Source organism: Grampus griseus (genome assembly GCF_964374135.1).
Source record: "Grampus griseus genome assembly, chromosome: 5".
Classification (NCBI taxonomy): Eukaryota; Metazoa; Chordata; class Mammalia; order Artiodactyla; family Delphinidae; genus Grampus; species Grampus griseus.
The window spans coordinates 7,207,448-7,224,365 of NC_138998.1; the positions used below are offsets into that span (position 1 = coordinate 7,207,448).

At 39.8% G+C, this 16,918-nt stretch overlaps 1 protein-coding gene across 1 annotated transcript in view; it reads right to left on the bottom strand.

The window, feature by feature from the left end:
* Positions 1-16,918, bottom strand: part of KCNH8 (potassium voltage-gated channel subfamily H member 8) — a gene marked incomplete at both ends in the record, with an annotated part of 386,090 nt that overhangs the window by 222,604 nt on the left and 146,568 nt on the right. Inside the window, one exon of the mRNA XM_082655515.1 lies at positions 3,449-3,580. Coding sequence (XP_082511641.1) covers positions 3,449-3,580 — 132 coding nt within the window. The remainder of the gene's footprint in view (positions 1-3,448; positions 3,581-16,918) is intronic.

Consider the following 16,918-nt stretch of genomic DNA (forward strand, 5'->3'; position numbering starts at 1 on the left):
AAAAATACCATACGCTAAGGTGTGCCTTTCCTGCAAGACATGCCATCAATTGGTGAATTTTAAGGTATTTTTGCCCTATTAAGAGCAGATTAAAAAAAGAGAGAAATATATATATGTATTTTATGATCATTTTATAACTATGCTGGCTTACAATAGTTACTTTGCCTCTATTAAAATACTACATAGTTTTGTGGGACATTTATAACTTAGCAACGGAAAAGAAAATATTCTTTTTTTTTTTTTTTTTTTTTTTGCGGTACGCAGGCCTCTCACTGTCGTGGCCTCTTCCGTTGCAGAGCACAGGCTCTGGACACGCAGGCTCAGCGGCCATGGCTCATGGGCCTAGCCGTTCCGCGGCATGTGGGATCTTCCCGGACCGGGGCATGAACCCGTGTTCCCTGCATCGGCAGGCAGACTCTCAACCACTGCGCCACCAGGGACGCCCAAGAAAATATTCTTGAGTGTTCAATATATATTAGAAATAACACTTAATTTCATATGAAATAATAATCATTTGAGGGACAAAGTCATAAAGCTATTAAAAGATTTAGAGACTTACTATCAAATATTTCAAAATTTCTACAACATATTCTGCCTTATACAATTAATGTTAAAAGTGCTTTTTGTTTTTCTTTCTTTAAACCTTGCAGGAGATAGTCTTCATATTTTACATGTTCTCTAAACAAAATGGGACTATTATTAAGCATAGTTTAATATATTTATTTAAATAGAAATGTAAAACTCTTTTTTGTGATGGAACCTTGGATTAGAATAATTGCTACTCGTTCCATAGGGTATTCAAATGCGTGCGCTTCACCCCCAAAAGGCAGGTGCAAGCTTTCCTGGGGAAGCAGCTCTGCTAGTGTAACACACCTGGCCTCTGTACTGCTCCTTTATTCAGTTCTTCCCAGGGGAAGAGGAGGAATTTAATATGATTGAGTTTGGCATATATGGCGTGGCCCTTACTCTTTCCTCTCTTTAGGGAGCAGCTGCCTTTGGGAAGCACCTGTTCTGCTCTGGTCCTCCAAGCTGGAGGTAACTTTGCCTAAATCTGGGCTCACTGAGAGGAAGCCCATTTGCTGTTGATAATATGCCACATTCTCTGTTATCGGTTTCTTCAGGAATAAAGGTGATGTGTTGTTCTCCCATCTGCCTTACTCTTATTTCTTTCTCAGTTGGCTCAGAACTTGGGTGGGGAAAAGGAGTGTTTGTACTGAGCTCTTTCAAACCCCAAATGAATAAGTATATTTTTACTCCTTTTATCCATTGCAGTCCTCCAAAAGGGGGATTTCACCTCTATCTACAGACACCAGAAACACAAGACAAAGATGATGACCTAAATTATATAAAACCATTAGTTATAATCTTCATGTTCAAAGCAAGTCAGTTGATTAAACTGCCCACTTTGAAGCAAAAAAAAAAGAAAAAAAAAAGCCATATTTCTTTCTAAGGATAGTTTTATGTATCTATCTATGCATATGAGTATACATAATATATACACATATATATTTAATACACAAATATAATGTTATTCAAATAATCCTTATGGTGGCATAAGAAAAAATGTACTTGGTCTTTGTGCCTATTGCTGGCACACAACCCTATAACCCTTGGAATCTCTGGAGGGATGAGTGTCTTTTATGTGCTAATAAATATTTGGTGGTGGGGAAGGGGAGGGTGCCCTAGATTACTTCGGCAGGGCAACACATTGCCTGAAAGACCAGGGCAAGATTAGAGGGCCAGAACTTTTAGCCCCACTCCCTGACCTTCTGGGGAGGGGAGAGGGACTAAAGAATGAGTTGATCACTGATGGCCAGTGATGTAATCAATCTTGCCTACGTAACGAAGCCTCCATGAAAACTCCTACTAAACACCCGAGCAGGAGAGCTGATGAACACATCCAGGTGCTGGGAGGGTGGCACACCCAGGAAAACCACAGCAGCCCCAGGCCCTCTTCCCTATACCTACCCTAGGCATCTCTTCCCTATGGCTGTTCCAGAGTTAGAGCCCTTACAATAACAGAAGTGTCACTCTGCATTCAGTAAGCTGTTCTAGCACATTATCAAATCTGAAAAGGATGGGGAGGGCTGTGAAATTCCCGACATTGTAGCCAAGCTGGACAGAAGTGTGTGGGCCCCGGGCACCCTGTACTTGTGACCGGCCATCTGCAGTTAGTGTGGGCCCTTATACCTGTGCACTCTGACACTAAATCCAGGTAGTTAGTGTGACCTGAATTAAATGATAGGACACCCAGCTGGAGTCCAGAGAGTTGAAGAACTGGTTGTTGGTATGGAAAAAACCTACATTTGGTATAAGAAGTGTTCTGAGTAAATACAGTTCATACTTACCTTTTCTTTTCCTATAACAGCAAAGAAAACAGTAAAAACAAAACCAAAACCACGCACACCGATTTCCACACTTTTCTCTCATTGGACAGGTATTACACGTGCTCTAATATCCAAGTAACTTTAAGTATAAGACTGCTCACCCCTCCTGTATGTAAAATATGCCACAGTGTTTAGTTATGCAAATACACAAGAAAACAGTCCTGCATTTGCAAACATTCCAAATGATAGAAGTTGGCCAGGGTCACCAAATAGTTCTCAATTTGTGTTGTCATTTCAAAAGACATAATGTATTTAAAACGCTCACACACATTTTTAAAAAGACATAGTTGTTGAAACATCAAAGAGCTGGTTCTCATAAAGAACTTAATATACAGGAAGTCCCTACAATGACAATTGCCTTTTCTCTGGTCACCAAAATATCTAATCCTACTTTTGTTTAAATGAAATAATATGGGCATATTTTTCAATGTTACTTTTGTCTGCTTACATGAATACAGGGTATTTCCTCATAAACTACAGACACAAGCTATAAAGTAAGCAATAGAAAGTCTCAGAATACTTTAAAGATCATTGAAGAGCTTGTCTGTGTCTTAAAACAAATTATTATTGCAAAATACAGGTATGCATTTGCAACGTTCCACTCTAACAAGCACTAAACTTGAGTTCTGGATTTTGGATATAAAATGAAATCTTGCACTTCTAAGTTCTGAACTACTGCACGTTAGATGAAACTGAGAGCAGTAGTTTCAATCGCATCATTTTAACTTCACTCATTGCTATCAATGTATATTCTTCCCTGATAAAACAAGGTGGTGTGAATCTGTGTATTCTGATAAGTTGTTTTCCCATCCTCATGCTCCTCAAACAGGAGTATAAACTTCTGGTTCCTATCAAGTGAGTTTTTATTACAAAGAGGAAAATGCAAATTCATATGAGTCTCTGTGATTTGGGGATAGGCACCAAATACTGACTGCTAAGAGTTATGAGTATTTATCTGTTGCTGTTATTAAAAACACATTTATTTTTCCTACCAGAGTATTTGAATAAACAATTTCAAAATGTTACTCCATCTGTCAATGTTTTCTGAAAACAGTACAAACCTTCTTTTTTATCTTCTGGAGTAATCTTCACTTTTGTATCTGTTATATCTTTGAATGAGGCCAGAAAAAGGACCACATCTCCTTTCTCATTCTTTATAGGGACAATATCCAATAGGCACCAAAATGGAGACCCTGCAACGGTAATAAAAATACAAATCAACCACTGCCTTGTTTTTTTTCTATGAAAATCACATCATTTGTGGTATAGTTAATAAAGTCCTTACTGTTTTCTTCTATCCCATGAGTCTCCCCCCAAATCTTAAAAAGGTCAGTTTTCAGACTCCATAAACGTCTAGCCTCTAATGCATATCTCTTCATTCCCAAATGAAGTGCTTTCTCTGAAAATAAGGGAGTATTTTAAACAAAACCACTAGTCTGTGCTGAGACCTTTCTGCTTATGTCATTCAAATTCGTATTTCTTCTTTGAATGTATTGATGTTGAAGCATTCCACTTGATGAAACTCTGCCCCTTCCCGCCCGAAGCACACACTGGTTGCTAAATAAAGACTTCTGTTTGATATGAGTTTGCTAGAGGTTTATTTAGTCCATTTAAAAATCAATGCTTGTGCACCAGAATGGCTAAAAGAAAAAAAGATGGAAAATACCAAGTTTTGGGAAGGATGATGAAAAGTAATTTGAACCCTCCTACATTACTGACTCGTTGCCAGTTAGTACATATACATTAAAAACTGTTTGGCAGTATCAAGATATATTATCACAATACATTATATGGTAATGTGAATGAGTGATACATAATAATCGACAGGGGAATGGATGAATATCACTAACATAATGTTAAGCAAAAATAACCAGACCCAGAGGAGTAGAATCCATTTAAATGAAGTACAAACATAGGCAAAACAAATCTAGGGTTTAAGAGGTCAGGTTAGTGGTTACCTTTGGGAGATTGTGATTAGGAGGGGACACGGGTCAGGGTGTTCTGCAATGCTGGTCCATATCTTTCATGACCTTTATGTTGATTGCATAGGAGTATTCAGGTTTTGAAAGTCATCAAACTCTGTACTCGTGTGTATTTTTCAGGGTATATGTTTTATTTCAAGAACATATTCTTTTTTTTTTGCGGTACGCGGGCCTCTCACTGTTGTGGCCTCTCCCGTTGAGGAGCACAGGCTCCGGACGCGCAGGCTCAGCGGCCATGGCTCACGGGCCCAGCCGCTCCGCAGCATGTGGGATCTTCCCGACCGGGGCACGAACCCGTGTCCCCTGCATCGGCAGGCGGACTCTCAACCACTGCGCCACCAGGGAAGCCCAAGAACATATTCTTAAAAGTGATACTCAGACTCGTAAAAAAGAATGAAATAATGCCATCTGCAGTGACATGGATGGACCTAGAGATTGTCATACTGAGTGAAGTAAGCCAGAGAAAGACAAATATCATATGATATCACTGATATGGCGAATCTAAAAAAAAATGGTACAAATGAACTTATTTACCCAACAGAAGGAGCCACAGATGTAGAAAACAAACTTATGGTTACCAAGGGGTAAAGGGGGGGGAGAGATAAATTGGGAGATTGAGATTGACGTATACACACTACTATACATAAAATAAATAACTAATAAGGACCTACTGTATAGCACAGGGAACTCTACTCAATAATCTGTAATGAGCTATATGAGAAAAAAATCTAAAAAAAGTGGATATATGTACCTGTAAAACTGAATCACTTTGCTGTACAGCAGAAACTAACACAACATTGTAAATCAACTATACTCCAATAAAAATTAATTTTAAAAGTGATATTCAAGTTCAATTCTATTCTTTGAGCAAAAGAACCATGAGAAATATCATTAACAGACTCAAGTTCAAACCTAAGGCTTATATTTTGAAAAGTTTTTGTATATTTCAAAATACATATTAAAAAATATATTAAAATTCCAGTACTAGATTTTCTACTGAAAAGCATTCTTGGGCAGAAATATTTGAAGTTGATGAAAAAGTTATTGCTTAAAAACTAAACTGTTGATCTATTCACACATAATTTTCCTACACTTTTACTTTGATGGGAAAAAAATCTGAATTTCCATCTTATTTGGGAATTGATTTCAAAGCTGGGTATACGACAAAAATCACAGAGTCAGAAATATCTTTGATGTTTTAACTTGCTTTGTATATACTGTGTTAGATCTCACACTTTCCAACACAGCGATATATCCATCCAGCCTTGGAATCTCTCATTTTTCTTCAATTGAGCACCAGACGAGCAGCTGATTTGTATTTAGCGTCCATCTGACATAAAAATCGTGTTTTACTATAGCTGCTGGGGTATTTTTGTTGAAAATGTGTGGTTAAGTACACATGTAATAAATGTATGTGTAATGTGCTGCTACGTATAAAGTATGCCTTGAATATGTACCTGTTCCCCCACATCCTCCTAATCGTTTAGTGGCATGATTTCCTTCTTGTTCTTTTGACTCAGACACATGGTTTCCTTTCATTCATCTTCCCAAATATCTATGCCACAGCAATCCCATCTCAATACCCCATCACCAGACTCCAGAAAACCTAGAATCTATGGCTTATCACCAGGGCTCCACCATCAATCAGCCACGTGACCATGGGAAGTCAGTTAACATTTCTGCAATGAGATTCCCTCGACTGTAATGTTCTCACATCCTCCTGTCCAGGGTAGATATAGTAACCCCAAGAAACATGAAATGATAACTCAACGTTATTGTCTATGATTAATGAAGAAACCTCATAAATGAGCCCTATTCCTGGCCAGACACCGCTCTCTCCCTCATCCCAGAATGGCTCTTACTTCCAATTTTTGTCTATGATTACCATTTCAACTTGGGAGCCTTTTCCCCTAATGTTGTAGCTACGGTAGGAACAAAAAGAACCATCAGGCCAAGCTATCAATCACACCCTAGAGACAGGAATCGTGGGGACTTGGAGAATGGCATGAATCTAATACTTTGGTGCACACTTTAAAACATCTGTCAATTTCCTTGCAGGAATGTCACCCAAATCAGAACAGAGACTATTAATTTCCCTGAAAATCATTCGATCTATGCACTCAGACAAGCATCACTATTGTCTCCACAGAGTCTCCTCACAGAAGTGCCAGTGTATTTTAAAGAAACGCCAAAGCACAAAATGAGGTGAAAGCCAAGGAAAGAGCTGCCAACGTGACAATATTCTCTAATCAGCCATGATGCACGGGCGTCGCGTCACAGCATGCTCTGGAAGAGTTGAAAAATCACTTTGGAATTTGTCTTTCAGGTTCTAATGAGAGGTGATCTCTGACATTTTATAAATTCATTAGAAACTTCATTAATATGGGTCCTTCTAAATTCAAATTTTGTAACGAGTTGTCATGAGCTAAGCTAATGTCAACCTCCCCATTACATACATGACAAAAAAGTGAATCAGGGAAGCAGCGTAAGAGACATATAGGCCTATCTTTTTCCTCCCTCTCTCCCGCCCTTCCTTCCTTCCTCTTTCTTTCTTCCCTTCCTTCCTCTTTCCTCCTTTTCTTCCTTCCTTCCTCCTTTCCTTCTTTCCTTCCTCCCTCCCCTCCCTTCCTTTCTTCCTTCCTTCCTTCCTCCTTTCCTTCCTTTCTTTCTCCCTCCCTCCCTTTATCCCTCTTCCTTTCTTCCTTCAACTGCTCCTTCATATTTATCCACACCAACTTCCTTACAAATATGGCTTTGGGTACCTCTAAAGTTAGAAAGCAAAGCATAAGCCACTTGCTGCTTCTTCCAGAAAAAGAGGATGGATGCTGAAACCTACCAATCAGGCTCAAAGCAACACCCTTCACACTAACTTTGCTCTCTTAGCCTTCCCTTCCCTGCTGTCCTCAACCTCTCTGCCCTGGCTCTCTGACAAAACCTTCTACCTTACACACTGTAATAACTCAAAGCAATGCCCCAGGGTCTGCTGCTTCCTCTCTTACCCATGGGTACAGTGATGATCATGCAATGTCTTTCAGTCAACAGCGCCCCAGGCCTGGTACAATAAATCTCTCTTAGCGTTAAGCAGGGAGGGAGAAAATCCCTCAGCCTCCAATCCAGAGATGGGAAGGATTCTTAAAAGTAGGGTTAGAGGGCAGAACTTGTGTGTCAATGTTAACTCCTTCTGTATATAACAGCTGTAGTTACCATGTGGGTTGGTGAACGCTAAAACAGATGAGTCTCTGCCAGGATTTAAGCTAGTGACACCTTTAATTTCCATGGATAAATACAATTTATGGGCGATAACAGGGTTTATACCCTCTATGGTAACCTGTATTTTCGGAATCGCGTAAATAATTACTCAGAGTTTAAACCTGGTGGAATGTCCCATGTCTCCATTTTTGGTACTTTCTTTTCCTTCATTGGGAAACAAGGGTGCAAGAGAATTTGTCTTGCTAATATTTACAAAGGAAAGAAGACACATGCTTTCCATATACCCCTAAAAGATTATAGTTTGCAATAAGTGAACACTAATGAAAAAGTTTCTAGTATGAGTTCATGGTTTAATAACTTAATACAAGGAGGTAGAGATATAAAGAATATTGAGTTGTGAGTCGTTCCCTTCTCTTTAGTGACTGGCTGTGTTGCCACGATGGGACACAGGTTGTGTTTCCCAATTTAACACAACAGCAGAAAGTGGGATGGGTACCCTTAGCATGTCCCTCGTATCAAGCAGGATTTTGATTGGCTCTTTAATGGTAGATATGTGTGACCTTTAGTTTTTGAAATTATGGCTACAAAAATATAATATCCTGAGTGTTAACAGCATCAGTATCGTGTGAGCTAAACATTTTCAGGCGCTCCTCATATTTCACAGTAAATCTGATCTTGTTCTCTATAACCATTGTCTCAGTGCTACGTACTCAATGGTGTGATGACAGGTTTGACAATTTTTAGAAATTAGTCCAGGGGATATAATATTGGGAAGCGTGTGGCCAAAGGGCCACAGGTGTGTAAACAAGGCACTGCTAATGGTGGCTGCATGACAGGACTCTCGTATCTGTAGCAGGAAGCGCAGGACATCGATGAGCATCTCAAGCGAGTCTGCGCAGAGCTGTAGTTGCCCCTCCCCCTTATCACAGTTGTTTCTGCCTTGTTCTGGCCCTAACCATCTCTCACCCACTCTTCAAAGGTGTTCTCCCTACCTTTAGTTTTCTTCCCATGCTGCTTCCAAGAATCTGTGTAAATAGAGTGTCCTGATTAAAAATACCCAATGGCTTTTCATAGCTTGCTTAAAAAATTAACATAGCATTCCAGAGACTCTTTATCAATATGGAAAGTCTATTTTCATGAAACTAGAAAGGTAAATAGGAAGGGGATGGGTCATGTGAAGTGGTGATCGAAAATAAGGATCAGACTAAAAAGGAGGGGGGGGGGCTTCCCTGGTGGCGCAGTGGTTGGGAGTCCGTCTGCCGATGCAGGGCACACGGGTTCGTGCCCCGGTCCGTGAAGATCCCACGTGCCGCGGAGCGGCTGGGCCCGTGAGCCATGGCCGCTGAGCCTGCGCGTCTGGAGCCTGTGCTCCGCAGCGGGAGAGGCCACAACAGTGAGAGGCCCGCGTACCGCAAAAAAAAAAAAAAAAAAAAAAGGAGGGGGAAGTCCCAGGAAGCACCCAGAGCTGCGTGGGAGATAAGCCCTACAGCAGCCTCCCCAGCACTTCCTGGTGTTTGTACTGTTCTAAGTGATGAAAGCAAGGATTCTTTGGTGAAATAGCAGGTAAAGGCTTCACTTTAACTGCAAGGAACACTTCTTCAAAGGACCATCCATCTATAGTGCAGCCTATACGTGTTTCAGATCTGTGCTCAGTTCCCAGTGAATTTGCCTTGGGTGGACACCCTCCTCCAAATGCCCCAGGATCCTAATGCACTGGGGCCCCGACGTCTTGTGCAGCAGCGGAGGGTAGAGTCGGGTTGGTGGGACGTGAAGTGAGCCAGCTGAAGACCTCCCTGAGTGGGCAGTGGTAAAGACACCTCTCATTTCAATGTCTGATGAAAAATGAGGCTCTCAGAAAACAATGTGTTTTAAATTTGTTTCTTTATAGAAAAAAAAATAGACTGGGAGAATACACACAAAATATTCATAGTGGTGGATTGTAGGATTACAGTGTCTTCTTTTTTCCTTTTCTCATATCCCTGCTTTCAGTTTTGCTAGAATAAGCATGACGGAATTTTTAGTGGGATTCTGGCAACTCTAGAGATTTGGAATAAGAAATGAAAGGAGTCCAGGACGGGGTGATGAGAGTGATGAGGTCATATTTCTAGGGAGATCACTTTGTATGTATTCTCCATGATTTAAATTCTCACAGATATTCCATTTCAAAGTCTAAGAAAAGTTCCATGTTAAGGTAGGGTAACTAAAAAAAGAAGAGGGAAAGAAGGAAAAGGAAAAATGAAAGGAAGAAAGGAGGCATAGATACAAATCAACTGATGCTTAGCTGAATTGAATGTGCCCAGTTTGTTTTTTCTTCCTCTTTCCATTTTGTTCCAAGTTTCCTTTCTCCTTAAATGAAAGTACTTTATTCCTCTCCCAGGAGTATATATTGGCATCTCTCAGAAATCTCTAATAATTTGGAACGAGAGGAGCTTGGGAACTTGAGATCCAAAAAATATCTCCAAGATGTGCTTTAGTCAATAATTCCAACATGCTTGCTCAACAAATCATTTACTATAGTTTTGATCAATAGAGTTATTACTTGCTTTAAGAAAACCAAACAGCTTCTGATGATTAAACATGGAAAATTCTTACCTATAACTGAAAGAATTTTTCACATATGGGTAGCCACAAATTCATCTGGGATAGGTTTAGAGGAAGAGCCCAGATAACTGCGTATGGTCCAATGAGAAACAGATAAGGGATTCCTGACAATGTAATGCACACAGCAAGGACCTAGGGATAGCTGTCATTTATTAAGCTTCCATTATATGCTAGACACTGAGTCACAAGCTTTGTATGTATTCCATCTAAACTTCTCATTGATCACCCTGACCAACATTATCAGAAACTGAAGCACATTTTACAAATGTGGAAATTGAGATGTGTAGTATTTTCTTCAGGGTCACACAGCTAATGAGGGTCAAATAGCAGGATGTAAACACAAATCTGAGTTTGATTTCCAATGTTGCCTTACTATAATCTTCTGGGAATGATCGTATTCTGTGAACAATGTTTTAGAAACTGGATTTCATTTTCATTTAATCTTTCTATCCATGCTATAGAACATCAGGATACATATTCTTCTTAAAATGTCATAACAGATAAAAGTGAAATAAAGCCTTTGGATAATCAACAAATTCCCCTCTCACCGCCGAAGAAGAGTAGAACCTCTATTTGAAACAAGATTCAGCTACATTAGTTCTAGACTGGAATATATCTCTCATTTAGGTACACATGGCTCTAATTCTTAAATTTGCTTCAAGTAGCCAATGAGACAATGGGATCTGAAAACCACCACTGGTGCCACTTTTAATCCCCTCCTTGAAACAACGAGGATGCAGTCATAAAAGCTTCATTATCACAGACTTTAGGCATAGTTACCAAGGTCATTAATGCACGTAGCACCATCTCCTGACCTTAGTCACAAAACCTTTGCTTGACTCCCTCCTCCCAGGATGTTTCTGCCTCTTTCCTAGAGTGGTGATCTCTGTGCCATAGTAGCTCTAGGTAGGATGCAGAGCAACATCTCCTGTGCTCATCTCTTCTAAGACTGGAAATAACAAAGAGAACTGAGCCCAAGTCAACGCTGAGCCATGGCTCTCTCTTCAGTGACGCTCTAGGGGAAAGAAGGACAGATGTGCTGAACCATTGTTAGTGAGCAGATAAATGTCTGATCCGACAGGCTTGGCTCCATGATTGCTACTTGTAAGCCACTTCTTTCTGAGAACAAGGCGCTGAAACAAACTCACTCCCTTGATACTTGACTTCAAGCAAAGCAATTTAAAATTTCTTCAAACTTGGCCGTTGTTCAGTGAAAAAGAACTTGGTTTAAATGAGACTTGGAAGATCAAGTTAACCCTCTCTAATTGTACAAGGCTTTAGTGGGAGAAATCTATGGTCTCTGTAGGGCAACGGGAATAATTGTTGGCACCAAAAAAGTGTAATGCCGACATAAACACAGCATGTTTAAGGGGGTCTGGGACTGTGGAACTACTTAGTTTAGGACCCAAAAGAAAATATTTGGAGATTACATTGCAAGCAAATGGACATAAAGTTATTCATTCATTCAACAAATTTTTACTTAGTGCCTTCTACGGCTGGGAAATGTTTTAAGTGTTTGGATACACATCAGTGAACAAAACAGAACAGATCTCTGTCCTATGCCCTGAGAGAACTTACATTCTACTTTGGAGAGAAAAACAATAAATTATAAATAACTATATAGTTTATTAGAGGGTGTTAAATGATACAGCAGAAAGAAAAAGTAGAACAGGGTCAAGGCATATAGAATGTAGGAAACGGCAGTGTAGGGCTGCAGCATGACATTCTTAAGTGCTACTTAATATTGCTTTTGGATATTAATAAATGATTTGTGTGTTATTGCTGGTCCTCTTAGAAGCAAATGATGAGTAGATTATGATGCAGATCTGAGGTCAAGCAAAGGAGAAAGAAAGGAAGAAAAATTGGATGACAGTGTCTTAGACCTCAGTGCAATTCTAAGGAAAGTTCGCCAAGGCCATCAAGGAGTCATCTAGCCAAGCCAATCATCAGAGCTTCGCCGCATCTCCTAGGACCAGACCTGTCTTAGCAGCCTTGCTTCACTCCGTCACTGGCTGGTAGCAGCCCCCGGAAAGTCTGGCCTGTGCCAACACAATGATGTGTTTCAGAGGACAGTAGCTGGGGTCATCAGCCATACTCTCCTGTAATCAGAGGTACGAGACGCACATTCTCATGTTTGCTACAATTAGTATAGTAGATATCTCACATGTTTGGCAGACTAACATCCTTGCCCCTTCCTCGTGTCACTGCACCTCCATGTTCCACTGGAGATGAGAACTCCTCTCTGTGCGCAGCCTTGGTAGAACTACCCAACCTGGTGCTCAGACAAGCCCTCACTGGAAGGATAGGCAAATCATCCATGCTGACCAATCATTCTTTCTCTTCTGGTAATTTAAATCTTGACCAGAGGGATCCAAGATCAAAAATGAAGGAAGCAGATTCATTCAACAATGAAGGCCAGAAAAAACTTGCCAGTTTTTCCTGCTACCTAGGCCTCATGAACACAACTGCTTCTTGCCTTTTTCAAAGACTGGTTGCTCATCCCTTTCTTTGGTTCCATAAGTTACAACATGTGTTTTCAATAAATTAATATTTTTGCTTCAGATAACCAGAATCCATTTATATTGCTTACAAAGAACCCTAATTACAAAAATGATATATTTAGGAAAGGACAGTCAAAATCCAGGGATTAGATGACATTGCATATGGTTGAGTCCTGAATTCTTCATTTATTTGCTGGGTATCCTGAGATACAATTTTGACACCTGTTTATACCACATCTGCATACTGGATATATGTTTACTTCTCATGGCTAAGAGCTTTGAAGAGGTCAATACATGCAAAAGTATTTTATACTTTTTGACTAATCATATAAAGTAAGGAGTTTACCTGAATGTGTAATGCTTTAATTCTTTAACTATTAAAAAAATCAGGCATAACTATGGGTCAGTATTAATATTTGTTAAAGCTAGGTGGGTATAGGGTGGGCATTGGTTATAAAAATCTATGTATTTTGTGTATGTATGAAACATTTCGTATTTTTTTTTAAATTAAGGAAACAGGAGAATTATTCAGCAGTTCCTTAAACGTCTAATTGAGTATTAAGTTGTAACATACAAAGTCTTTTCAGATTGCTGGAGTTAGAAAAGGTCTTTAAAGATGATGACAAGGAACTCTTTATTGTAGAGATGAAGATCCTGAGTTCAGAGTGGTTCAGTAAAGAGTGCAAAACGATGAATGTTAATTGTTGAAATGGGAGGGATTAGACCTCAAGTCATATGATTCTCGGGTTTGTGGGCTTTGTGCTGAAACACAGGGCATTTCTCCAAACATTAAAAAAAAAAAAACAAACACCAAAGAAATAATTATCACATGAGTAAATAATCTAGTTTTGATATCTTAAAAGGAAAACTTGTACTTATAGATGTTATTGGTAAAATAAGCCAGGACATGTAACAAACTCCGCATTAATCAAGTTCTTTTTAAGCAGTTAGGTACAGAATTAGAAACTGTGTTTAAAAGCTTGGGCAAGTAAGGTAAAAAGGATGGAGAATATGTCCTGCGGGAGAAAGCAGAAATTCTACGATGAGAATTTGGAAACAAGGAAATGGGAATTAAAAAGAGATGGTTAAGGAGCTCCTGACAATTCTCCAGTGTATAAATATATGACTGCAGTTTTACGTGTCAATTTGGCACTTTCCAAGAACATGAAGACAACAAACATACTGAGTATTTCCTCCATTGTGCAAACTCGACTCTTAGTGAAGATTCATGAGCACTGCGCCAGATTGCCCTGAGTCACAACTTGGCAGGCATGTGAGGCAAAACATTTAGGCGCTTCCTCAACTTCCTGCTTCTTCCCTAAAATAGAGTTGATACTTCACCAGAACTGGCGGCCAAACCCCAGTGCCTAGACAAGCATCACTGGATCCACCAAGCTCAGGGGAGCTCTAAGTACTGACAAACCTGCCCCAAGAGAGACATCTAATGAAAAACAAATCTGTGCATAACATTTTCTTATTAGCTTCCATATGATTATAGGCATTTTCTTCCAATAACAAGAAAAGTACATTTTGAGCCTATAGCTGTAATTCAAACATGACAATTCAGAATTCCCCTAAACCATGAGGGCTTCAATTTGATGGTCAGACTAACAGATTTGGTACATCCCTCTTCAGAGGTCAGCAGACTAGATGGGAAATATTTTTGGCTTTGCCTTCATATAGCCTCTGTCTCAACTACTCAACTCTGCGATTGTAGTGCTAAAACAGTAATAAGCAACACATAAAAAATGAGCATGATTGTTTTCCAATAAAATGTCCTTTGTAAATCAGGCTTCCCCCCAGTTATGGCCCACAGTCCCATTTGGCAAACTCCCTATGTAGAAACCTACAGATTACTGTATATGAGTAGTTAACTCTTGATTCTTTGGAAGTTTCGAACAGACTCTATCCTGCGACAGTATTTAAGAAGTACTATTTGTTAGTGTAAGAACCAGGTAGAGTCTTTGTTTAGGTAGAACCCAGATTCTGAATGCCATAGTGGTACATGCTAAAAGAAGATTATCCAGACAACTGTCTTTTATAGAGGGTAGTTATTTCCTTCCTCTTTTGGTAATGAGAATATACTTAGTTATCCTTCACCTGAAAAATAGGCTTAACTGTCAATGAGCCGGAAGGAGCTCTGACAAGGCTTTTCTTCCAGTTCCATCAATAGAAGCTACTTTGGGGCTTTCTGAGCTGCATCGTAAAGCAAAATACATGCAGATCAGGAGGCTGAAGGAGTGAAATGGAGATTGTGGTCAAAGAGTCTATACAAAGTCAGGCCAAAGCAAGCTAAAAAATGTAAGAAAGAAGCTAAAAAATGTGAGAAATTTCTTCCCTGGCAGTCTCTTTTATGCACCGAGAAAGACAGGTCGTTTTCCAAATCATTATATATATCCTATATAATCAAACAACCTGAGGCAGAAGGGGATTTTGTTAACCTCCAAACACATTCTGAATTTAATGTTTTCCCGTTCAATAGTATCTTTCCTTAGTAGCATTGTTAACAAGATTTCTTTTGCTGTTTGACTCCTACTGTATTTCTGAAACAGAGTGCTTTTTTCTTTTTTTTTAATTGTGGAACATAACGTTTCAAAAGATAATTTAGTGGACTCAAAATTGAAGAATTCTGAGGAAGTCAAGACTTCAGGAAAAATAGCTCTCCTTATCATAGATGAAATCAGCTCTCCAGTTACAGCTTGTTTTACTGCCCATCAGTAGAGATGTTCCAGACATAAGATCTTTCTTTTTCACTTGATGTCATTTTAATAATGGTGCTTCTTGAACCCTTCTCACCAGTGCTCTGTGGATTAGTAAATATTAAAAAAAAAAAAAAACAAAGACAGAAAACCCCAAATTCACACCCCAGACTTTCCTCCCCTCTCATCTTAAATACACACCCAACAAAGCACAAAAGAGCAGGTAAGGTGACTTCTACAGCAAATGCACATTTTAGAGACATTCCTGACACTTCCTTCTTTCTCATCCCCCAAACCAAAGAGATCACCCAATCCTTCTAGTAGCTAAACCGGTGAAATTGGTTCTAAATCCATTCACTCTCACTTTATTGGCCACATCCTAGACTAAGCCAGGGTTTCTCAAACTTTAACGTGCAGCAGAATGCCCTGGAGGGCTCCTGAAAGCACAGACTGCTGGGCCCACCTCCAGATCTGATTCAGTAGGTCCGGGCGGGGCCTGATAATTTGCATTTCTCACAGTTCCAGGTGATGCCAATACTACTGGGCTTCACATCACACTCCGAGCAGCACTTGGCTAACGGACCATCACCACGTACGTGCGTTAACCTGCCTTGCACGGCAGCAAAAATAATCTTTGAAAAAATGCAATAGTCATGTGACTTCCCTTAGAACGCTTTGACCGCCGTTAGTTACCTAGCAATGGCGTGAGTCTGACAGCAATCTGACTCCTGTCTTCCTCCCCACCCCATCTGACACCCGGTTCTCCAGTGACATTGGCCTTCTCTCCTTTTCTCAGATGATGCTGTCTCTCCCAGGACCTTTGTACACACAGCTCTATTTGCCTAGAATCCTTTCATTCTATTCTCCATGCAGTCAATTTCTACTTATCCTTCAAAATTCAACTCAAACATCACTTCCTCGATGAAGACTTCCTCGCATCCCAGATTTGGTTGGATCCCTTTGTCATTCCCTCCCATAGCAGCCTGTAATTTTCCTGCAAGTTACTTAACAGGTCGTGTGATTATTTGATGCGTCTTTCTTTCTCAGTAGACTGTAAGATACAGGAAATCACAGACTATGTCTTCTTTCTCTTGCACTCTCCCACATGCAAAGCAGAGTGCCTGGCCTGAATATGGCAGGTGCTCTAAAGTTTGTGTTAAAAGAATAAAGTTCATCATTAGAAGATGCATTCCAATTTTACAATAATAACATTGCTAGCTGCAAGAGTGATCACTAACATTTACAAAGCACTCATGTGCCAGGCACTGTGCACAGCACTTTACAAGCAGTATTTCATTCAAGCCTATGAAGTAGATGTTACTTATTATTGCCATCTTACAGATGAGAAAACTGAGGCTCAGGAAGTTGAAGTTCATTGCCCCAAATCACATAGATTATAAGTGATGAGAGCTTTTTTGCCAGAGAGATACAAATCTAGACTCATTATTACAGCCAGCATTTATGTGGTTCTTTATATTTTCTATCACTTATTTCCTTTATCGGACCCCCTTGATAGCTTTAAGATATAAGTATTATCT